Here is a 24,487-nt window from a genome sequence, read left to right as displayed (position 1 = left end):
AGTTGGACCCGATGACCCCGGAGGACCCAATGACCCCGGAGGACCCAATGACCCCGGAGGACCTAATGACCCCGGAGGACCTAATGACTTCGGAGGTCACTTCCAACTCTACGATTCTAGGGTTCTATGATTGAACAATTCTCGTTCAGTCGCTGCATGCATTTACATCGGACGACTATCATGTAGAATCCCGAGTGCAAGAATCTGAACCGTAATCCTCCTGTGTGAAAGCACCATAACAGTAGATGTGTACCCTCGTCCCATTCTCCTAACAGCCCTCCTGTTTGCTTTGTACTTAGGGAAACGGTCACCCCCCTGCAGCAGCATAAACTAACTTTTTACACGGGCCGGGAAAGCGTTCAGATTAACATGATCAGCAAGAATCTGAACGACTACCATGCAGTGTAAATGCTCGCACCGCTGAACGAAGGACAATCAATTAGTTCGTTGTTCAGTTTCTGCAGGCATAAAAACGGAACGACAGATCGGCCCGTGTGAACAGACACCCACGAACAACTGCCTGTTTACTGCACCACCTCCATGTACTAGCGATGAATCCTCCTGTGAACGATCATCACTGGGACGAGCTGTCGAGTATCTGTGCCCAACTGGTCGTCCCGTGTAAAAGCACCCTTCGTTATGTTGCCATTAGGGAAGAGGACAGGGAGCCCGGTAATGTATTTTTTATACCCACCCGCTCCCTGGTACCTGCAGTGTCCCCCTATGAAGACTGCGTGGCGCACAGAAATCTGACTTTTTTCCCGTGTGCACGCTCTCCCATATAAGTCAGAGGGGGGCACTGCGGAACCAAGGAGCAGGTGGCTATAAAAATCCATCACGCGGCTCCATCACCCCCCGACAGCTTCACAAGGGGGGTGCTTCTATACAGGACGTCAGGCGTAGATACCCATCAGGCCGTCCCAGTCATAACTCCGGGCCCTTTTAGATGACACAATTCAACGTTCGAACGAGCGAATGACGTCATTGTTGGCTATCGGGCTGTACGTTTATGCAGCAGATGCATCCTTGGCTCTCGGGCTGCCCGTTTATGCAGCAGATGCATCCTTGGCTCTCGGGCTGCCCGTTTATGCAGCAGATGCATCCTTGGCTCACGGGCTGCCCGTTTATGCAGCAGATACATCCTTGGATCTCGGGCTGCCCGTTTATGCAGCAGATGCATCCTTGGCTCTCGGGCTGCCCGTTTATGCAGCAGATGCATCCTTGGCTCACGGGCTGTACGTTTATGCAGCAGATGCATCCTTGGCTCTCGGGCTGCCAGTTTATGAAGCAGATGCATCCTTGGCTCTCGGGCTGCCCGTTTATGCAGCAGATGCATGCTTGGCTCTCGAGCTGCCAGTTTATGCAGCAGATGCATTCTTGGCTCTCGAGCTGCCCGTTTATGCAGCAGATGCATCCTTGGCTCTCGGGCTGTACGTTTATGCAGCAGATGCATCCTTGGCTCTCGGGCTGTACGTTTATGCAGCAGATGCATCCTTGGCTCACGGGCTGTACGTTTATGCAGCAGATGCATCCTTGGCTCTCGGGCTGCCAGTTTATGAAGCAGATGCATCCTTGGCTCTCGGGCTGCCCGTTTATGCAGCAGATGCATGCTTGGCTCTCGAGCTGCCAGTTTATGCAGCAGATGCATTCTTGGCTCTCGAGCTGCCCGTTTATGCAGCAGATGCATCCTTGGCTCTCGGGCTGTACGTTTATGCAGCAGATGCATCCTTGGCTCTCGGGCTGTACGTTTATGCAGCAGATGCATCCTTGGCTCACGGGCTGTACGTTTATGCAGCAGATGCATACTTGGCTCTCGGGCTGCCCTTTATGCAGCAGATGCATCCTTGGCTCTCGGGCTGCCCGTTTATGCAGCAGATGCATCCTTGGCTCACGGGCTGTACGTTTATGCAGCAGATGCATCCTTGGCTCTCGGGCTGCCCGTTTATGAAGCAGATGCATCCTTGGCTCTCGGGCTGCCCGTTTATGCAGCAGATGCATGCTTGGCTCTCGAGCTGCCAGTTTATGCAGCAGATGCATTCTTGGCTCTCGAGCTGCCCGTTTATGCAGCAGATGCATCCTTGGCTCTCGGGCTGTACGTTTATGCAGCAGATGCATCCTTGGCTCTCGGGCTGTACGTTTATGCAGCAGATGCATCCTTGGCTCACGGGCTGTACGTTTATGCAGCAGATGCATACTTGGCTCTCGGGCTGCCCGTTTATGCAGCAGATGCATCCTTGGCTCTCGGGCTGCCCGTTTATGCAGCAGATGCATCCTTGGCTCTCGGGCTGCCCGTTTATGCAGCAGATGCATCGTAGGCTCTCGGGCTGTACGTTTATGCAGCAGATGCATCCTTGGCTCTCGGGCTGCCCGTTTACGCAGCAGATGCATTGTAGGCTCTCGGGCTGCCCGTTTATGCAGCAGATGCATCCTTGGCTCTCGGACTGTACGTTTATGCAGCAGATGCATCCTTGGCTCTCGGGCTGTACGTTTATGCAGCAGATGCATACTTGGCTCTCGGGCTGTACATTTATGCAGCAGATGCATCCTTGGCTCTCGGGCTGCCCTTTATGCAGCAGATGCATCCTTGGCTCTCGGGCTGCCCTTTATGCAGCAGATGCATCCTTGGCTCTCGGGCTGTACGTTTATGCAGCAGATGCATCCTTGGCTCTCGGGCTGCCCGTTTATGCAGCAGATGCATCCTTGGCTCTCGAGCTGCCAGTTTATGCAGCAGATGCATTCTTGGCTCTCGAGCTGCCCGTTTATGCAGCAGATGCATCCTTGGCTCTCGGACTGTACGTTTATGCAGCAGATGCATCCTTGGCTCTCGGGCTGTATGTTTATGCAGCAGATGCATCCTTGGCTCACGGGCTGTATGTTTATGCAGCAGATGCATCCTTGGCTCTCGGGCTGCCCGTTTATGCAGCAGATGCATCCTTGGCTCTCGGGCTGTACGTTTATGCAGCAGATGCATCCTTGGCTCTCGGGCTGCCCGTTAATGCAGCAGATGCATCCTTGGCTCTCGAGCTGCCAGTTTATGCAGCAGATGCATTCTTGGCTCTCGAGCTGCCCGTTTATGCAGCAGATGCATCCTTGGCTCTCGGACTGTACGTTTATGCAGCAGATGCATCCTTGGCTCTCGGGCTGTATGTTTATGCAGCAGATGCATCCTTGGCTCACGGGCTGTACGTTTATGCAGCAGATGCATACTTGGCTCTCGGGCTGCCCGTTTATGCAGCAGATGCATCCTTGGCTCTCGGGCTGCCCGTTTATGCAGCAGATGCATCCTTGGCTCTCGGGCTGCCCGTTTATGCAGCAGATGCATCGTAGGCTCTCGGGCTGCCCGTTTATGCAGCAGATGCATCCTTGGCTCTCGGGCTGCCCGTTTATGCAGCAGATGCATTGTAGGCTCTCGGGCTGCCCGTTTATGCAGCAGATGCATCCTTGGCTCTCGGGCTGCCCGTTTATGCAGCAGATGCATCCTTGGCTCTCGGACTGTACGTTTATGCAGCAGATGCATCCTTGGCTCTCGGGCTGTACGTTTATGCAGCAGATGCATCCGTGGCTCACGGGCTGTACGTTTATGCAGCAGATGCATACTTGGCTCTCGGGCTGTACATTTATGCAGCAGATGCATCCTTGGCTCTCGGGCTGCCCTTTATGCAGCAGATGCATCCTTGGCTCTCGGGCTGCCCTTTATGCAGCAGATGCATCTTTGGCTCTCGGGCTGTATGTTTATGCAGCAGATGCATCCTTGGTTCTCGGGCTGCCCGTTTATGCAGCAGATGCATTGTAGGCTCTCAGGCTGCCCGTTTATGTAGCAGATGCATCCTTGGCTCTCGAGCTGCCAGTTTATGCAGCAGATGCATTCTTGGCTCTCGGGCTGCCCGTTTATGCAGCAGATGCATCCTTGGCTCTCGGGCTGCCCGTTTATGCAGCAGATCCATTCTTGGCTCTCGGGCTGCCCGTTTATGCAGCAGATGCATCCTTGGCTCTCGGGCTGTACGTTTATGCAGCAGATGTATCCTTGGTTCTCGGGCTGTACGTTTATGCAGCAGATGCATCCTTGGCTCTCAGGCTGCCCATTTATGCAGCAGATGCATCCTTGGCTCTCGGGCTGTATGTTTATGCAGCAGATGCATCCTTGGCTCTCAGGCTGTACGTTTATGCAGCAGATGCATCCTTGGCTCTCAGGCTGCCCATTTATGCAGCAGATGCATCCTTGGCTCTCGGGCTGCCCGTTTATGCAGCAGATGCATCGTAGGCTCTCAGGCTGCCCGTTTATGCAGCAGATGCATCCTTGGCTCTCGGGCTGCCCGTTTATGCAGCAGATGCATCCTTGGCTATCGGGCTGTACGTTTATGCAGCAGATGCATCCTTGGCTCTCGGGCTGCCCGCTTATGTAGAAGATGCATCCTTGGCTCTCGGGCTGCCCGTTTATGCAGCAGATGCATCCTTGGCTCTCGGGCTGTACGTTTATGCAGCAGATGCATCGTAGGCTCTCAGGCTGCCCGTTTATGCAGCAGATGCATCCTTGGCTCTCGGGCTGCCCGTTTATGCAGCAGATGCATCCTTGGCTATCGGGCTGTACGTTTATGCAGCAGATGCATCCTTGGCTCTCGGGCTGCCCGCTTATGCAGAAGATGCATCCTTGGCTCTCGGGCTGTACGTTTATGCAGCAGATGCATCCTTGGCTCTCGGGCTGTACGTTTATCCAGCAGATGCATCCTTGGCTCTCGGGCTGCCCGCTTATGCAGAAGATGCATCCTTGGCTCTCGGGCTGTACGTTTATGCAGCAGATGTATCCTTGGCTCTCGGGCTGCCTGCTTATGCAGCAGATGCATCCTTGGCTCTCGGGCTGCCCGTTTATGCAGCAGATGCATCGTAGGCTCTCAGGCTGCCTGTTTATGCAGCAGATACATCCTTGGCTCTCGGGCTGCCCGTTTATGCAGCAGATGCATCGTAGGCTCTCAGGCTGCCTGTTTATGCAGCAGATGCATCCTTGGCTCTCGGGCTGTACGTTTATGCAGCAGATGCATCGTAGGCTCTCAGGCTGCCCGTTTATGCAGCAGATGCATCCTTGGCTCTCGGGCTGCCCGTTTATGCAGCAGATGCATCCTTGGATATCGGGCTGTACGTTTATGCAGCAGATGCATCCTTGGCTCTCGGGCTGCCTGCTTATGCAGAGGATGCATCCTTGGCTCTCGGGCTGCCCGCTTATGCAGCAGATGTATCCTTGGCTCTCGGGCTGCCTGTTTACGCAGCAGATGCATTGTAAGTTCTTAGGCTACCCGTTTATGCAGCAGATGCATTGTAGGCTCTCGGGCTGTACGTTTATGCAGCAGATGCATCCTTGGCTCTCGGGCTGCCCGTTTATGCAGCAGATGCATCCTTGGCTCTCGGGCTGCCCATTTATGCAGCAGATGCATCCTTGGCTCTCGGGCTGTACGTTTATGCAGCAGATGCATCCTTGGCTCTCGGGGTGCCCGCTTATGCAGAAGATGCATCCTTGGCTCTCGGGCTGTATGTTTATGCAGCAGATGCATCCTTGGCTCTCGGGCTGTACGTTTATGCAGCAAATGCATTCTTGGCTCTCGGGCTGTACGTTTATGCAGCAGATGTATCCTTGGCTCTCGGGCTGCCCGTTTATGCAGCAGATGCATTCTTGGCTCTCGGGCTGCCCGTTTATGCAGCAGATGCATCCTTGGCTCTCGGGCTGCCCGTTTATGCAGCAGATGCATTCTTGGCTCTCGGGCTGTACGTTTATGCAGCAGATGCATCCTTGGCTCTCGGGCTGCCCGTTTATGCAGCAGATGCATCCTTGGCTCTCGGGCTGTACGTTTATGCAGCAGATCCATTCTTGGCTCTCGGGCTGCCCGTTTATGCAGCAGATGCATCCTTGATTTTCTGCCGCCATCTTCTGCGTGCAATAGTACTTTTATTTCTCTGTCTACATAGTTGTGCGAAGGCTCATTGTTTGTGGGACGTCTTGTAGTTTCTGTTGGTACCATTTTGGACTTTTTGATCGCTTTTTATTGCATTTTTTCTCGTACACAGAGTGACCAAAAAAAGCTGATTTCAGGCGTCCTTTATTTTTTGCTCTGACGATGTTCACCGTGTGGTAAATAATGCGCAGCGATATTAAATATGTTGTTTTGCTTTATTGAAAAGCCCATCGGCGGTCAGGAAGGGCTTAAATAAAGGAAATGGTTCGTAACTTGAAAGTGAGACGTGCGGCTGTTCAATCTTACCGGTGGAATCAGCGGGTTTTACTTTTACAGAAACATCCATTACTTCCTGCTATGACATATTTTACACATTCGTTGCACAGTGTAACCGTTTGTTAATGGTTCCCTCTAGACCCCTGATTGGCGCTGCTGCAGGGAGGTGACAGGTTCCCTTTAACATTTCCTTCCTTACTGAAGGTTTTTTCCTTTTCTGATTGGTTGTGCCTCACCCCTTAAAGGGGCAGTCCAAGTTCAAAAGAAAAAAAAATTGTGCCCCCTTCACTCTCTGCTTCGCCGTCCCGCCACTGCAGCAGCGCTGGGGTTTGTTTACGTGGCTGCGGGGCTCACGCTTCTGCTGAAGCCAGTGACTGGCCTTGCCACTGCACAAGACCACGGAGGCTAGTGATGGTCTGCAGTGGTCACATGGGTATATGGACACATCACTGCTGGAGTGGCGGGGATCGCACCAGTGAGCGCAGCTTCTTCATATGTTAGCACATTTTCTGCATTCACACAATTTTATTTTTATAATTCGGACAATCCCTTTAACCGTACTTTCTCAGCCGGCCATATCCAGTAATGAAGATGTAGTTATAACATCGTCACCAAGTCCATAAAGCACTTTGTCTGTGCAGACCCAGTATTCTGTGTGACAAGGTAAGAAATCCACCAGTGACTACAGGTTGAACCTCTGCCACAGTAGGCTACGTCGCTGCAGACCCCTCCTAGTCCATAAACCTGCAGACAACCCCTTTAAGGGGAAACAGTCAGGGATGCATGCTGTCCCCAGTGTTCTCGGCCACACAAGCAGCGTACTACTCACCTCGCTCCAAGGATGCCCTGGTAGGTCTGAAGCTGTCGCAGAAAGCCAGCGTTGGGTTGCACAATACTCCTCCTCTCCTTGACATGCTTCAAGGCTTCTTCAAACGTCCACTCATACTCCTTCATGGCGTAAGCTATAACTGTGGAGGCCGAGCGGGAGACTCCCATCTTACAGTGTACAAGGACACGGGTGCCTTGTTGCCTGGAGAGAGAAAGGGAACAGATAGATAGTTTTAAACTACAGAGAAGCAGCGGTAAGTGAGGCCGGCCGACTCATGAGGTTATTTGTGAAGGGATATGACAACGAAGGCTTCTTGAAAAAGAAAATCTATTGGATCAAAAGAGAAATTCATGAGGCGAAACCATGTGAGATACCTCAACAAGGGCAGGTCGTTGTGTGCCAACACACTGCCTAAGCAACCCAGCAGATCATCTATTTGGAGGTGCAAAGCCAAGTGCCTATACCATGGACTGGATCCTCCTACCGAGTCGCTCTACGGCGCGGCACAAGAGTCCGCCTAAGGCAGGGCAGTTATTAGCTTACTGTGCAGAGTCCAAACAGCGGCTTGTTGGGCACAGATACACTCAGAAGGACATCACAGACCCAGCGGCCAGGTCACCAGGACCAACACCAACTAATGGGAACTCCTGCAGATTTATTGCATTCCCATTGATCTCAGTAACAGCTGTATAAAGCTAAATGCAGTTAGGCCCCCCACTAGTGATGGTCAGAATGTAAAGCCCTAATACGGATACACTTATTGTCAACCCCCCCCCCCCAAGAAGTTGTCGGATGGATGAAACGTTCTCTGTGTGATTGTAACGTTGATATAAGTAAGTGATTACAATATTAGAGTAAAAGGATCACTTGCTGTGGAGAACGGAGCCTCCAGATCGTGCTAGCTTGTAGGCTGTGGAAGCTGGTGTCCCAGATGGTCCTATCTTCAATTAAGGAAAAATCTGGCGACTGGGCACAGAAGTGTGACAATGTTGTGGGGGCTTCCTGGGACCCCCTTGTGTGTGCAGCATTATCCTGCTGGAAGCCGCCCTGAGAGGAACACCTGAGGCTGCAGGATGTCCTGAACATATCGCTGAGCTGTGATTGTCCCTCGTACCACCACTAGAGGGGACCGACTGTCGTATCCGATGCCCACCCCAGACCATCACACCAGCAGTGGGGGCAGTATGTATGGTTTCTCTGCACCTATTGTACATGACCACAGGAGGGGCTGTGGAGTAACCTACACAGCCAGCAACCTACTACACACAAAAGCCCTTAAGCACGCTGTCTGCACACGGTTATCTTTTCCTCCTGGAGAAGGCTCTGGCTTTGTCTTATATTCCCAGTCACTGTTACAAGGCCAGCTAAAAGGTCAGACATTGACCTGCAGGAATGCTGCCTTCTAAATAGGTGGCGCTGCAGAGGCACTGTTCCATCTTCCTATAGCAGCATGGCGGGCCTTCTAAGTCTCCTGACACCTTCTAGATGGTCTCCCTAAGGAGAATCTTTCCCCCTTTCCGTCTGCACGTTGCATCACTGATGGACAATAATCAGCTGAGAGCAACAAATGAGGATTTAGTGGTGAAATCCACCGTGTAATGTCGGGTACCTGCAGGCGAACCGTAATCGGGTCCGGTGAGGCGCATCGGCCCAGGGGTAACGGATGCAAAGATATTGCTTCTGGCCAGACTACGCCTCTAAGACATGGCTAAATGACACGATTGTCCAACTTCGGAGACTCCATTACTGCACTTTTTAACAACTAATCAGTATGAGCATTTACATTCTCATCTGCTGACGATATATATATATATATATTCAGATTTCTTGGCCATCTTATGGCGGGAGATATCAAAATGCAAAACTACAAATGCATTAACCCCTTGAGGACGCAGCCTCTTTTTTCATAACTTACATGCACCCATCAATGTCCCTGCCGGAGGGCCTGCTGCTCGGTTTTGCGGGACGAGTTGTATTTTTCAATGATACTATATAATGTTCTGAAAAATTCAAAGTGGAGTGAAATGGAAAAAAAACCCTAAATTCCGCCAACTTGGGGGTCTTGTTTCTACAATGTACACACTGCCAATTTAGACCACATTTGTAGAGGTTTTTTTTTGACTGTACTTCTTTTATTTTTCCAGATATATTTTATCTTTTTTTAATTATTTTCTTGGAGACGGGGTGAAAAAAACCACAATTCTGGGGTTGTTTATTTTTTCTGACGACATTCCCCGTGTGGGGTAAATGGTGTTACTTTGATAGATCGGACTTTTTTGGATGCAGCGATACCCAATGTGTTTTTGGTTTTTTTCATTTAGATTTTTCAATATAAGTATGGCAAAAGGGGGAGGGGTTAAACTTTTGTTACCGTTTTTTTTTTTTTAAATAATAAAAAACACTTTTTAAATCTAATTTATAAATGTATTTTTAGTCCCCAGAGGGGACAAGAACCAGGGGTGGTTTGATCTCTCCTGTAGTATGATGTAATGCCATAGCATTACATGATACCACAATCTGACAGGCAATCTTTCAGAAGATCCCCGGCTGCCATGGCAACCAAACAATCTCATCGTGGGTTTAAATGCCCCTAAACACTGATAAGGGCATTTAAATGGTGCTCTCAGAATTGACTGCAGCATTTAAAGGGTTAACAGCTCTGATCAGTGACGCTGCTCATCGCAGCTGTTGCGGTCAGGTGTCAGTCGAAAGAAACAGTTGGCGCCCACATTGTATGGAGTGGGATCACCAGCCCGATCCACTTCCATACAAACCCCAAACCTCCAGGACGTAACTGTACGCCCTGTAGCATTAAGGGGTTAACCAGATTCCACCTGATGAGTAGTTGCATCTGTTCACTACTTTACTGTTGCCCCTCCGGGTGGCTGAATTACGGACCATCTGAGAATGTGATGCATATAGACGTTTAGGTGGAGTAAATCTATGTGCATTTGCACCATCTGACACAAGAGTACAGCGCTGCCACATGCCATCCACTGACAGCGCAATCATGGGAGGTCCTCAGGAAGTGAACTGCAACGTCTGCAGCGTGGGCAAGCGGTATATCACAACCACGTAAGCGGCCATAGAAAGGTAAACCGCTTACATCTGCGAACAGGACCGACGTGTTTTGCCTTAATCACAGCCTATAGCTTATACAGCAAGCAATATAAAGGTAACGGTCTGACCACTCCCACTAATGAATAAGTAATGAGGAACTCAAACACATGAAAAACAATACAAAAACATTACTCTATGTAATATGATACTGGACCGTCTAACCCCTTAGATGCTACGGTCAATAGCAACTGCAGTATCCAACTCATTAGCTGGAGGATGAGGGCTCCTTCTATCAATCCACTGACCCGCCTGTCTGCCATCTTTGTACACCTATTAGGTCCTATAGTATTCCAACTAGTATTACATTAACAGCATATTACACTGCAATACATTATTACTGCAGTACCTTATAAGAACACTCACAGGATCGTAAATTCAAGTGCCCGACTAGACCTACTAAAAAAAAAAAAAAGATTTTTAAATAACAAAAATTCACTCTTTTCTTTTGCATTTTGTTTACTATTGCAAGGAGAAAAAAAATCCCAAAACCCCCAATACAGAATTAGCACAGCCGCATCCGGAAACATTCAAACGGGTTTTTTGGAAGGCAAATTGACCAAAAAAAACCCAAAACACGGAAAAGTTTTAATGTGCCAATCAAAACTGCAGCTCGGCCTATAATAATGCGGCCGTCATCGGGACAATGCAATAAAGTTCTGGGCTCCCAATTTGGTGACAGAGAGGATTATTCTGCACAAATAGTAAAACAGAAAAACTAGAAGAATAAAAGTGGATTTTGTCACAACTGCACCAAAGCTAACCTGTAATCTGCAAAGTACACCCTCATGTGGCTACAAAGAGGAATTAACATGTTCCGGCTACCAGAAAACAAAGATGCAGAAATTAAAAGATCAGCCATTGCTTTAACCCCTTAGTGACCGAGCCTGTTTGCGCCTTAGTGATGGAGCCAAATTTTGGAAATCTGCCATGTGTCATTTTAACACAGAATACCTCTGTAAAGGTTTTGCATCTCCCAGTGATTCTGACATTGGTTTTTTCGCCACATGTTGTACTTCATTTAGGTGGTAAAATTAGACCAATAGAATTTGTGTATATTTACTAAAAGCGTCAAAATTGGGAAAATTAAAAAAAAAAAAAAATTTGTAATTTTTTCACATTTTCAACTACAATATCTCAAATGTGCAAACATAATATAGACATTTTTGATAAGATATATATATTTCCATCTGCTTACTTTATTCTGGACGCACATTGGAAAAACTTGTGTTTGTTCTTTTTTTTAACTATTTAGGAGACGGACAAATTTAACATTAATTAACATTTTGAGGAACGTTTTGTTTTCCTGCACCGAGCCAACATTGTAAAGGCTCCTAGGTGTCAGAATACCCCACAAATGACCCCATATTACAAACTACACCCCTTAGTGTATTCACTGAGGGCTCAGGAGGATTTTAACCCCACAGTTTGTTTTCAGGAGTTAATGTAATTTAGAGGAGAAAAAAAATACAATTTCATATTTTTGCAAATGTGTGATTTAAAAGATGCTTTTCTATAGTGCACATGAAAATGAGGATTTGCACCCCAAAATGGATCCCCCTGTTTCTCCCGTGTTTAGAGACATACCCATCGTGGCCCTAATCTTATGTCTGGCTGCACAATGGGGCCAAAACTGTAAGCAGCAGTCGGTGGCTTTCAGAACAGACATTTTACATGAAGGTGATTTAGGCCCCATTGCCCACTTGTAGAGCCTTGTGTGGCCAAAACCATAGAGAACCCCCACAGATGACCACATTCTGAAAACTAGACCCCTTAATGATTTCATATAGGGGTGTACTGTGTATTCTGACCCCACAGTTTTTGAATGAATCGAAGCAATTGTGTCATTTTAATAATAGCTTTTTTCTGTACGGCACACACATGAATAAAGACTTTCACCCCAAAACGGATCCCCGTTTGTCCCGTGTTCAGAAACATACCCGTTGTGGCCCTAATCTTCTGTCTGGATGCACAGCGGGGCCAAAACCAAATGGCGCATCAAACTAACTGCTTTTTAACTTTTACGTGATCGCCATTATCCCTTGGATTACGGAGATCACGTGACCGGGGACCACCCACCACAGCCCTCGGTCACTGCTCCAGGCTCTCAGGTACCTTTAGTAGCCAGAAGCAAGAAGATTTTAAATTTCCGGGCCCTCCACAGCTTCTGCGCTTGCGTCCGCCATTTTGGCAACAGGTGGGGAAGGGTCTGCAGATAAGGATCCTGTCAGGGGACATCGCCGCAGGCTTTTGGTAAGTGATTTCACCTCCCCTTACGGTTCGGATCCGTGACGGGAGGTGAAACTTTAGCTTTTTTTTATTTTTACGTTTCGAACATTCCCGCACAGAAATGGAGGCAGATGCTGAAGTCAGGAGCATGTCAGCTTCTGTCATGGAAAGTGCGCAGATTTTTAACAAGACTTCAATGGGGATGGAAAAACAGACAATCGCATCCTAGTGCTGCCGATTGTACAAGAATCCACAGCAGAACCCAAAGGTGCTAGTATATAAAGTAGCAAAGCCGTATAATCCTCCAGACCCGCCCATGTGCAGCGCTCCTCCGCTCCCTGCAGCGCGGGCGCAGCAGCCAATAGGTAAGGCGAGTATATGGCTTTTATTTTATATCATTCGCTGTTTGAATCTGCAGACACAAAAACCTGCACATCATTGGCGGCAGATTTGTCTTGCGGTGCATCGGATACGTGCTGATGTACTCCGACAGCCGCGCCTCACCTGCGTGAGGAAACCTGTAGAGAAACGCTGGCAGGGGACCTACAGCTCTCCCAGGGTTCTGCTGGCGATGCCCGGCAAACTGCTGCAGGAAACAGTAATCCATGATCCATCACTGTCCGTCGCCTGCCGGGCAAGACTGTAGAGCCATGTAGGAGTGACACGTGCCATGCGGAGCGCCCCTTAGGCTATGTACTCCTTGCAATGCATCTTTCCCTACAGAAGTCTATGCGGCCTCCAGTATTCCCTCATCCACAATATCAATACTGGAATGAATTCCTATAGCTGGTTACATCCGTCAGATTATCCTGCATGCCTCAGCTTCCCTTTTGACAAATCCCATTGGACCTGTTGGCATTGTGGCGCGGCACAGCACCATGGAAATTGTTGCTGCTCTCCATAAGAGAACAGCAAGAGGCCATTTCATTATCAAAAAGAGAGACTTTTTCATTATCAGATGGTTGGGGAAACCTATTAAGGATGCTATGGAAAGCGCAGCCGCGGCATCCATGAGTGGAGAATCATAGCGATTCTCCGCTCAAGGGATCTAAATTGCGGCATGCCGCGATTCTCCGCAGTGAGCCTGTCAGATAGGCTCACCGCAGATAACTGACAGAGCTACCCCCTGCTCCCCCGCAATGGCCATGGACAAGGGAGCCTTACAAGGGGGCGCTCTCTACATCTAGATTAAAGAAGGTTTCTAAATAACATAGAAGGGATTCTTTACTGTAAGAGCAGTGATTCTATGAACTCTCTCCTGAGGACGTGGTGATGTTGATACGATATAAGAGTATAAGAGGTTCTGGACGTCTTTCTTGAGTGTTACAATATTACATGTTATATCACTGATTACTCAGAAAGGTCGGGGATGCGGGGATTATTCCGAATGCCAGATTGAAGTCTGGAGGGATTTTTTTCCTAAAATTGGCTTCCACCTCATTGGTGTTTTTTTCCTTCCTCTGGATCAACATTAAGGGGTAAGAGGCTGAACTGGATGGACAGAGGGCTTTCTCAGCCTAACGTACTATATTACTATGTTACATGAAGGGCTGCCGCAGTCTACTGCTCACAGGGTAATATTACTGTCTTTACTCTGTTCTGCTGCCACGTGGACCTCTTTCTCCCCATTTTACTTGCTTTTGATGATTTGTATTAGTAGTGGCACTTACTGCAGTACACTTACCCCAGGCGGTTTAGGTTGAGCCCTGTGCATTCTGCAGGATATGGACAGCTGGGGCTCTGGGTCTATCAGGGCCGCTGTCATGCTTTTGGTGGGGTTTTAAAGTTAGGATTCTTGACACCAAAAGCATGCCAGTAACAAATTCGGGACCTTTCAAATGGGGCAAAATATTCTGCAACAGCATTGTGGGTCACGCCGTTCCTGAGAGCCACACCAAAATCCACACTGCCAGCTGCAGATTTTGATGTGGAATTGCCTTCAGGATTCACCCATTTTCAATTCTGCGCCCAAATCTGTATGATAACAGCAGATTCTGGGGCTGAATATTCCACAAAAGGACATAGTCCACAATGCTGGAGCAGAATACTCCATCCTGCATGATTGGTCCCTTACAGAACCAGCGCTGCAATCATTTGAAGTTGGGTCAGGGAATACTAAATTTACAGCTGACAGTGGTGCAGAGGAGAGAGGAAAGGGTAACCAGCAGAAGATCCGTGGGGTCTGTGATTTGCCTATATATCTCTCTGTCCCAGGGAAGGGGGACATGCATTTTTGTTCATCAATCAGAGAGTACATTTGCTCTCTGATTGTCCCATATGGGGTTTTTGCCAGGAAAGGGGTGAAGGGATGAGGACTTGCTCATGTAATTACTCCACTGCACTGTTTAAGCCTGCAGATGCTGCAGTCAGTTTTCACAGAAAAAAAAATGAAAAAACTTTTACACAAGGCTTAAAATATTGAAAAAATAAAAACAAAACAAATGACACATAATTGATATTGCCACATCCGTAACAACCCGTACTGTAAAATAGTACATTATTTAACCAGCACGGTAAATTCCGGAAAAAAAATAAAATAAAAACACAACAAAAAAACTTGCCAAAATAGACGTTTTCTGATCATCTCATACTTCATAATGGTGCCATGAAAACAAGTTGTTTCCAAAAGACAGATCGACTGAAAAATAAAAATGCTCTGGGCTTGGAATTTGGTGCCACAAAAAAAGTCTTGTAATAAAAAAAAAAAAACAGTAGTACTTCTATTGTTCAGAAGTAGTAAAAGAAAAGAACCTGTAATCTTGGTGCAGTCATAATCCCAATGACCCCCAGAATAAAAGAAGCAGAACATTTATACCAGAAAACAATTAGTCAATATTATACGGACTTGATTCTTATAGAAACTAGAAGTCGTCCCGCAAAATACCAGATGTCATACGGCTACACTGACGGAAAAGTAAAGTTATGGCTGCTGGGACATAAAAGGGCTCTCGGCTAAAGTTAGTTATGTCACTAAAGGGTTAAAAATGCACTTAAAGCGACCGCGTTCTGCGCTAAATATATTTACATGCGACAAACTCTAAATCTACAATAATAAAGTGACATTTTCCGGAGGGTTCTCCAAGTTTATCGTGACTGCTGGCGGTAAACAAGAGCCGGACTAGAAGCTCCTCCTCCTTGTATTTTAAGGGCTTTCACTATATTGATAAGAACGCTCATGTCCGTAGTTTTCTCTGGCTATCCGCTGCCTCGGCAGGGCGTCCTGCAGCCGCAGCGTGACCTACCTGGCGGTGGAGATGAATCTGTGCGTCTCCTTCCAGTACTGCAGCAGGTTGGTGCTCTCTTCATCCGAGACGCGGAGTTTTAAATAAGTAAATGTTTCAGGAAAGAAGTTATCGATTTCACAAGTGACATTCAGTATGTGCGAGACCCTGGGGAGAGAAAGGAAGACCGCTGCGGTCACTGCAACACTCGGGAAGATGGCGGAAGCACGACAATATGTGTAAGGGCGCACTCACACCAGCCGTTTCATCAGAGTATTACGTACGCCGGTGTTGTGCACATAACACGCGGTAACAACACACAGCGTGCGATGCGCAGGATGAACAAAGGCTGCAGCACGCACGGTCTTGGCACGTATTACACACACGGGCATGGTCGGCATGCAGCAAGTATACAGTGCATTACATACTGCTGCGTAGGAGATACGCCCGCAGCGCACAGGAAAAGGGCGCGTGTGTGAGATAGCCCGTAGCGTGGGAAAGCATTGCAGATGCCTCCACCAGGTGCAGGGTCTCCTTCGAGGAATGCTACAGTTACAGAGAACCCGCCGGCGCTCCTGACCGCTCTCGTTTAGTGAAGACTTGCCCCACAAAGTAGAAATTTTGGAGCATCTTTCCTTTCTCGGTTATTCTTCCTGCAAATGAATAATTTGGTGTTAGCGTTACCTTTGTAGTGGGGTCCGTCCCAACACACTCTGACATTGTCCCATCAGCCATGACAGTGTCAGACCGTGACGGGCCGTGCCCTATTGAATAGTACCAGATGTCAGTTTGCAGGAGGAATTAACCCTTTGCAATCCAATTTTGGATTCAGGGTTTCCTAGGGGGCTTTCTCTTTCTGCCATTATACAATGCCGCCATCTGCTGGCTAGAGCTAGTACTGCGGTATGGGACATGCTGGAGAGGCTCCCGACAACAGAGCGGCCAGTAATATACAGTAAGAATACCCTGCCGGACATCTTCTGACATCGGAGCTGTACAGCCTTTAATCAGAATGTCTTCAGACGTCAGACAGCGGATTGGAAAGGGTTAAAGAGAAACGGCAGAAAGCGGAGTTCTTTGTAAATATAGTCAGCACTGTTATTTCATGGGAGTTACACATATTTACTAAAACACTTCAGGAATGCTAGCAGGTCCCCTTTAACACCTCCCCACTGCGCCATATACATATGTGTTTAACCCTTTCAACATCTTTCATTGTGCATGTCTGTGTGTGTGTATATATTATATATATATATATATATATATATATATATATATATATATATATATATATATATATATATATATATATATATATATATATATATATATTATACACACATACATACATAGTGAAAGATGTTGGAGGGGTTAATCACAAAGCACCATACATGTCCACCGTACCTCAGTTTAGCCAGTGCAAATCTAATTCTTGCTTCGAGGGACCCCCACCACTCACCACCAGCATAATAGTATCTACAGGCACGGAAGTGAATAAGAAACATTCAGTGTAAAAGGGCCGTTAGCCTCCGGTTGCTGGGAAGTAATCTAGGCAATTAAAGGGTTATTGCCCATATGGCCACCCAGCCTCCATCACCACCTGCCGCTTCCCCAGCGATACAAGTCTTTCATGTCCTCTCCCAGTTGGACGTCACCAATATCTCAATTGTCTACTCCAATTCACTGCGAGAGGAATCCCAATGGCTGCCAGTTTGTCATATTTTGTCCTTGCCAGTTCAGCACAGACGGGTGAGAGTGACCCAACATGTTCCACCCATGTGGTGATGCTTCAGCCGAGTCTAAAACTAATGCAATCCTATCAAATTGTTGCTTGTTTCCTCCATAGCGACCTTCACCAGAGTTTGAGGAACCAGGTCATACTCAATGTCTCACGGACGCCTGCTCACGCCCAAGACCGGAGACTATGTTGGTGGGGCAATATACCGACCAATTCTGAATTTGGCACTTAAACGGTCCTAGAATGATAAAGCCTCGCAAACTACCGGATTATGCAGTCATACTAAGGCAGAGTTAGCCAGATGGAATCCCCCACCTCCATTGTAGAGTTGGCTCCTCTAGTATGTAGCGTGTATTTACACTGCATAGAGAGAACCTGGGCGACGGACAAGATCCCTCATTTTCTCACTCGCTGCCATTTTAAATTCTCTTGTTTGGGCTTTAGTCTCACCTATTGCCCTGCAGAGAAGAATGGGAGTTGATGCTCTTTCCACACTTTTTGATTCTTTATATACTTCACCTGAAACTCAAGGATACTAAGTCTTCAGAGTTACTTTCCCGCTTCTGCTGGTGGCAAAAACGTGAAAATTGAAAATAATGCATTCTATTCATGTGCGAGTTATGTGCGTCTTGCAATGTACAAAACGTGCACGTGAAAAGGGTCCATGTCAATACTCCCTCAGTGTCATTGTCCAGCTGAGTGGATTAATCAAGCTTTTGAGCAATTTCTCATCACATACATGAACGCATACAAGGATAACTGGCCTCACCTTGGAGAGAATTCCCCATGAGAAGCATGCCTCCAAGTCCCCCGGGAAGTCACCCTACTCAGTCTACTCTTATCTGCCTGGTCTTGAGTGAGCGTCATAACTTCCAGGACAACTTGAAGTCCGCTGCTAGTCCAAGTACTTCTTCAGGAGAATATAGTCAGATGATCCAGTGTGCATCATGTTTCAGCGGTACCTTCCTAGTATTGAAGCAGATCAACCCACTAACATTCTGCCTTAAATGGCCATCAGAGTTTGGCTGTGATCTCCTCTCAAGGCTGGACACCTCCTGCTCCTGAATCTTCTTAACGAGGTGAAGCAAATTCTAATAGCAAGAAGGTTCATGGGAGATTTTTTTGATTTGATTGATTGCCAAGCATATGGTTCAGAAGCTCTTAATTCCTCAGAAGGAGGTTATTATTTCCTACATGGTATCAATGGTATGGTACCTCACTTCCATCATCCACAAAGCGACTGCCTAGATGCCTAGCCACCTATAAACATATATTGTATAGTGGAGCCATGCCTAACCGTAGTCTAATAAACATATAACACATGCCCTTCCAACATGTTTCACCACAAGGCTTTATCAAGGGAGCTCAGGCAGCCTGTAATGATAAGCCTAGATTAGGTTTAGTGATGGCTCCACTATACAGTATACGTTAATAGATAGCTAGGCATCTAGGCAGTCCCTGGGTGGTGTAACAGAGGCTTCTGACTACTAAAAGTCACACCACTTCCCAAACCCCTGCATGCTGTGCGTGTATACTAGAGGCCACTCTGACATTGCTAATCTCTATCACAACTGTGTTCAATGCACAATCAGCATAGCAGTGTATTTGATAACACAGCAGCTTATATGCTATATGAATATACAGAGATCTCTCGGATATTTCCAGGGTATGTCACAACTGTGATTAAAAGCAAAAGAATCAGTACAGCAGCACACACTCCTACCACAGAGCTTTAAGTGGGAAGCAGAAACAAATTGCACGCTCCTTCGGGTCCCGACTACGGATAGCCACCAAATAAAAAGACAGGAGCAGCAAACCGTGGTGCATAAAAGAGCTTCACATCCTCATGTAGCAGCGGATGGCTTTATTTTCAATCCAATTTCCACATAACATGAGTTACGTTTCGGTAAAAGTCCGGAGACTACGGGTGGGTCTTTTCTATCCCTAACAGTGGGTCTCCGGAACAAGAGTACATTCTAACCACCTCAGGTGGAACCGGTAGTAGCCACCTATTCCAAACCGGTGATGAATGAAATTACTAGACTTAAACAGCAGAAGTCAACCAAGAAATAGTGTAACAACCTTCGTTATGTAGAAAGACAAGCACTTAGATCTTTGAGCGATGATATTGGGATTATAATTAGAGCGGCTGATAAGGGTGGTGCTGTGGTGGTTCTGGACACTGATTACTACCATCAGGAGATTATGCAACGATTAAACACTGTGGAAGTCTATGAACCCCTACAGCAAAACCCTACAGCCCATTACCAAACAGCACTTAAACTTTTGCTGGATGATGCGTTGGAAGGTGACATCATTGATCTTCAGTTGAGGGATTTTCTGTACATTGAATTCCCCATTATGGCTATTTTATATACTTTGCCAAAGATCCACAAAAATTTGACGTCTCCCCCTGGCCAGCCAATCATCTCCGGTAGGGGCGCCTTGTTTAACAATGTCTCCCGTTTTCTTGACAGAGTACTCAAACGGTTTGTGACAAATACTACATCACATATTCGGGACACCACCGATTTTTGAAAAAGATCCAGGAAATTCCATGTACAGAAAAATTGATCATGGGCACATTGGATATCGTTTCCCTTTCCACGAACATTCGGCATGACAGAGGTATTGGGGCAGTACAAGAACAACTGGTAAGGACCTCTCGCTCCAATAGATGTATCCAATTTACAGTGTCCCTACTCGAAATGATACTGACGTGTAATGTTTTCATGTAGAATCTATTGCCAATGCCAAGGTACAGCGATGGGTACGAACGTCGCGCCAACTTACACAAATATCTACATGGCGTTCGTTGAGGAGAAATTTGTCTATACGTCACCAGGCTGGACACATGTCTGGGCCTGGTGGCGATATATAGATGACGTTTTCTTTCTGTGGGATGGCACAGCGGAAGACCTGACCACATTTTATGAGAATTTCAACTTGATTTGTTCAGAATTGAAATTCATCTTGACTTAATCGATTGAGGCGATTCAATTTCTTGATGTCTGTGTAACCAAGAAGGAAGGAATGTTCATGGCAGACATCTACATGAAGCCCACGGATAGGAACAATCTCCTTCTATTTAATAGTTTCCATCCCCATAGAATGGTGACTTCCCTTCCGTGGAGCCAGTTCCTGCACGTACGTACAATTACTTGTGAGGAACGTGTTGATGTGCGCTTACAGGAAATGTGTGATAGGTTTATTGGAAGAGGATATCCGAAAGAACTGGTTGACAATTTATGTGGGAAGGCCCGTATGGTAAGACGGAGCCATTATTGGAGGTTAAAGAGGTATAATAAATCTGTGCGTATCCCCTTGGTCTCCACGTTTGGTCCGACAAGCGGCAAAATCTCACAAATCTTGAAAAGGCACTGGCATATCCTGTCCCGAAATTAAAGAATTTAAGTGGTCTCCGATTGTGGCTTATTGTAGGGGACCAAATCTGAAGGATTTGCTAGTTCACACTGCGCGGGGTGTTAACAACACTTTGCCCAAGCAACGGGCATTTGCCCCTTTAAAGAAAGGCAATTCCCCTTGCCTTTCCTGTTCGTGCTGTGCGAATTTGGTTAAGGGGATAGATTTTCTCATCCTTTGACAGGTGAAGTGTTTTACATAAAAGACAGATTTAATAAGTGTTCATCGTCTTTAGTAATTTACACCATCATATGCCCTTGCGGCCTCCTATATGTGGGCGAGACCACCATGGAGGTCCGCAACAGAATTAACGGTCATAAGAGCACTATTAGGACCAGGAGGATTTAATTACCTGTCGCCAAATACTTGGTAGAGAGAGGACATTCAGTAAGCCAGCTTCGGTATCAAGTAATCGACCACGTACCTTGCAGCCGGAGGGGTGGTGATAGGGAGAAACAACTAAAAATTAAAGGGGTTGTCTCGCGGCGAAAGCAAATTTTTTTTTTTTTTTATGGACCCCTGCATTCTGCCCTGTGAAAAAGAAAGCATGTGTTAGTTTTTAAAAAGCACATTGCGCTTACCTGCATCAGCGTTCTGCAGCTTCTTCATTTCTTCTTTTAAAGATGGCGCCGCTGGTCTTCTCCCACGGTGCACCGCGGGTCTTCCCATGGTGCACCGTGGAGTTTCTTCTTCTGTCTACCGCGTTCCACTGCCGATACAGCCACCTCATTGGCTGATCGGCACCACGTGACGGAGGTGGAGCTTCGATGACGACGCGGTGACCAGCTCTCCGGCACGAGCAGCCCCATTCACCAGGCAGAAGACCGCACAGCGCAAGCGCGTCTAAAAACGCCAGAAGACAGCGAATTTAGACGGATCCATGGCAATGGGGACGCTAGCAATGGAGCAGGTAAGTGTATAACTTCTGTATGGCTCATAATTAATGCACGATGTATATTACAAAGTGCATTAATATGGCCATACAGAAGTGTATACCCCACTTGCTGCCGCGAGACAACCCCTTTAAGGAACTCAGATGGATTTACACATTGGATACGCTCCAACCACGAGGATTGAATCTTGATTATAATCCATTACCCTTATGTAGATGTGCCAATTCTCTGAAAGGCTGAGGACTCAGCCGAAACGTAACTCATGTTATGTGGAAATTGGATTGAAAATAAAGCCACCCGCTGCTACATGAGGATGTGAAGCTCTTATGCACCGCAGTTTGCTGCTCCTGTCTATTTATTTGACAGCTGTGATTAAGGCATAATTAGCATTGCAATGTACTGAATCTTCTTATAGCACCTCTATCAACTAACACCCTGTGCGTCCCAGTATTGGCTGCCTGCAGTTCTATCGTTTACCTGAGGACTGCATGCAGTGTGACTATGATAGTGGCTATAAATGACCATCCTTTCAGCTTACCTATAATCAGGCTGCTTGCATATCACCTCTATTAAACTATCACCGTGGCAACAGTCTACTTCAAGATAAACTTAAATTAAATCCCCGAGAAGAGCTGTCTGATTAATATGTAAAACTTAACGTTTATTAGATCAAATAAAAAATATGGACGTTCACAAACATAAAGTATCTAAAAATGATAATTATACCACCCGGAGGAGATGGAGATAGGCGCACTAAGGGGAGCCTGAAATTCTTATGTATCTCCTATGGAATACCCTGGTATGGGTATACCACCTAATGGGTGGATTCCCAGTGTCCAGGATACGTGGATATATACTGTGTCCCGTTTAATAGGGGTAATTACTAGTATGGGTATTCCACGTGTAACTTCAAATATTTATTTCCAATATGGAGAGTGTTCAAAAAGGCTGTAATTCCCCAGTTATGCCAACTTTGCTCTCCCCTTCGTAGGGTGACGTATAACAGGTCTTCACTCAAAGGGTAAAGCTAGAGTATAATGTCATTACATGGAGACCACACTCAATAGCTGTTAGAGTGGTCTCCTTGAATGACAAACACATATAGGGTCGTTGAATGGGGCTAGATAGTCTTTAACTCCTTGTGCTCCAACGTCCCTAGATGACGTGTAATTACGTGAAATAGGAGAATATGCGTTAGCACCTACTCCAGACTTGTCATAAATACAAATCTCAGTCACGTAACTCATATGTGATGTATCCACATAGAGTATAATTAACTCTGCTAACCCCCAAATGTATGCACTCGTGTAGCACCCACTGTCCTGATACTACTGTATCAAGTGCACACAATAATATCACTGCACTCAGTGTGTAAATACGTCTATGCTACTAGTCAATCAATCAACGCGTTTCCACAACAGGTAAATGTGCCTGTTGCTTCATCAGGATTGAGAGAGGTACTACAAGGCTCAGATTTTGATACCTAATCCTATTAGCCCTTAGTCCTATCTGACCTACGATAGCTGATATATTAGCAGGTCAGTCTAATATTTAAAGTCCACTAATCCACTTAACATAGTGGTAGGTGTTGTGGACTGATTACATATAAGTATGATCCCCCATGGATTGGAGGCACAGCTTGTAGCATAAGCAGCTACAAAGACAGAGGCAGCAATGGTAAGTGAAACTTCAATGCTGTCTTAAATACTCGAGTCTCCGCCCATATTCACCGTGTGGGCGTATCCCTGGGCCCAATCAGGTCCTGTGAAGCAAAACACACCCTCCTGTGTCAGTAGCGTTGTGCCGTGACGTGGTAACGTCACCGCGCCCCCATACAAACACATGACCGGCGTGGGAACCTCCCGTTCACTTCGCTTACTGACACAGCGTTATGACGTCATGACGTCATGCCGTGCAAACGTGCCGCGTCGGGCCGCCAGCGCCACTTCCCAAACGAGGCCCTATGCAGCGTGCCCAAGACATGGAGTAGCGTGATGACGCATTACCCCCGCAGCGTGCACCGTCCTGGTCGTGACGTACATACTAAATCCAGCCAATGGGGATTAGGCAATACAAGGAGATACCCTCTCCCATTTATCTTAATATAGCGCATGCGCAATGCCTTCATATACGGACTTAGTCCTTACTGGCGCTAGCGCATGCGCATAGACCTCCTGGCCGGACTTAGTGCTTTATTTTCCTTAGCCCCTGGTGATGTATTGTACTGCTACCAGAGACATGTGGATGGCAACAGATACGGAGGGATAAGTGTTATGCTTCAGGGATTCAGAGCCCACACTGAAGTAATAAAGGAGGTCAGAATCTACGTGTCTCAATCTTTTCTTTAATTTGTATTAGGATACATGCATCTATTCCGGTAAGTCCATTAATACAGCAGCGTGTACCTATTTATTAGATTTATCGTATGAAGGCCCGTTCTGTTCATTCCCTCCTCAGTGAAATCCGCAGGGATATCAGTGGGGAGGATAAAGACATCATATACAGGAAAGGGTGTAGCGATAAATCATTTATGTCAGTAGCCATACAACCTCGATGCATCAAGATGTATATATTAAGGAGCAGGATATTCTTTGTCCGAGGATATTCAGAGGATATTCAAGGGCAGTGTATGTACAGCCGTTCTCTGTCCAGCATTGTTCAAATTATATGTACATACATGAAACACATCTCATGCCCCCGAAGGGACACCGTAGATCATGTACAAAATCAGGAAGATACCTGATATTGAGATCAGGAGATGCCTTAGATAAAAGGTGTAAAGGACAAGGTCTCATTCAAACCCTTTGGTGCACAGGTGT

At 47.0% G+C, this 24,487-nt stretch overlaps 1 protein-coding gene across 1 annotated transcript in view; it reads right to left on the bottom strand.

Annotated features, from left to right (window-relative positions):
* Positions 1 to 24,487, bottom strand: part of SSH3 (slingshot protein phosphatase 3) — a 68,088-nt gene that overhangs the window by 5,792 nt on the left and 37,809 nt on the right. Inside the window, exons 11-12 of the mRNA XM_066588021.1 lie at positions 15,636 to 15,782; positions 7,048 to 7,248 (exon numbers count right to left, since the gene is read on the bottom strand). Coding sequence (XP_066444118.1) covers positions 7,048 to 7,248; positions 15,636 to 15,782 — 348 coding nt within the window. The remainder of the gene's footprint in view (positions 1 to 7,047; positions 7,249 to 15,635; positions 15,783 to 24,487) is intronic.

This window comes from Eleutherodactylus coqui, chromosome 13, assembly GCF_035609145.1.
Source record: "Eleutherodactylus coqui strain aEleCoq1 chromosome 13, aEleCoq1.hap1, whole genome shotgun sequence".
Lineage (NCBI taxonomy): Eukaryota > Metazoa > Chordata > Amphibia > Anura > Eleutherodactylidae > Eleutherodactylus > Eleutherodactylus coqui.
The sequence above is the reverse complement of the archived record's forward strand: the minus strand, read 5'-3'. Positions and strand labels throughout refer to the sequence as shown.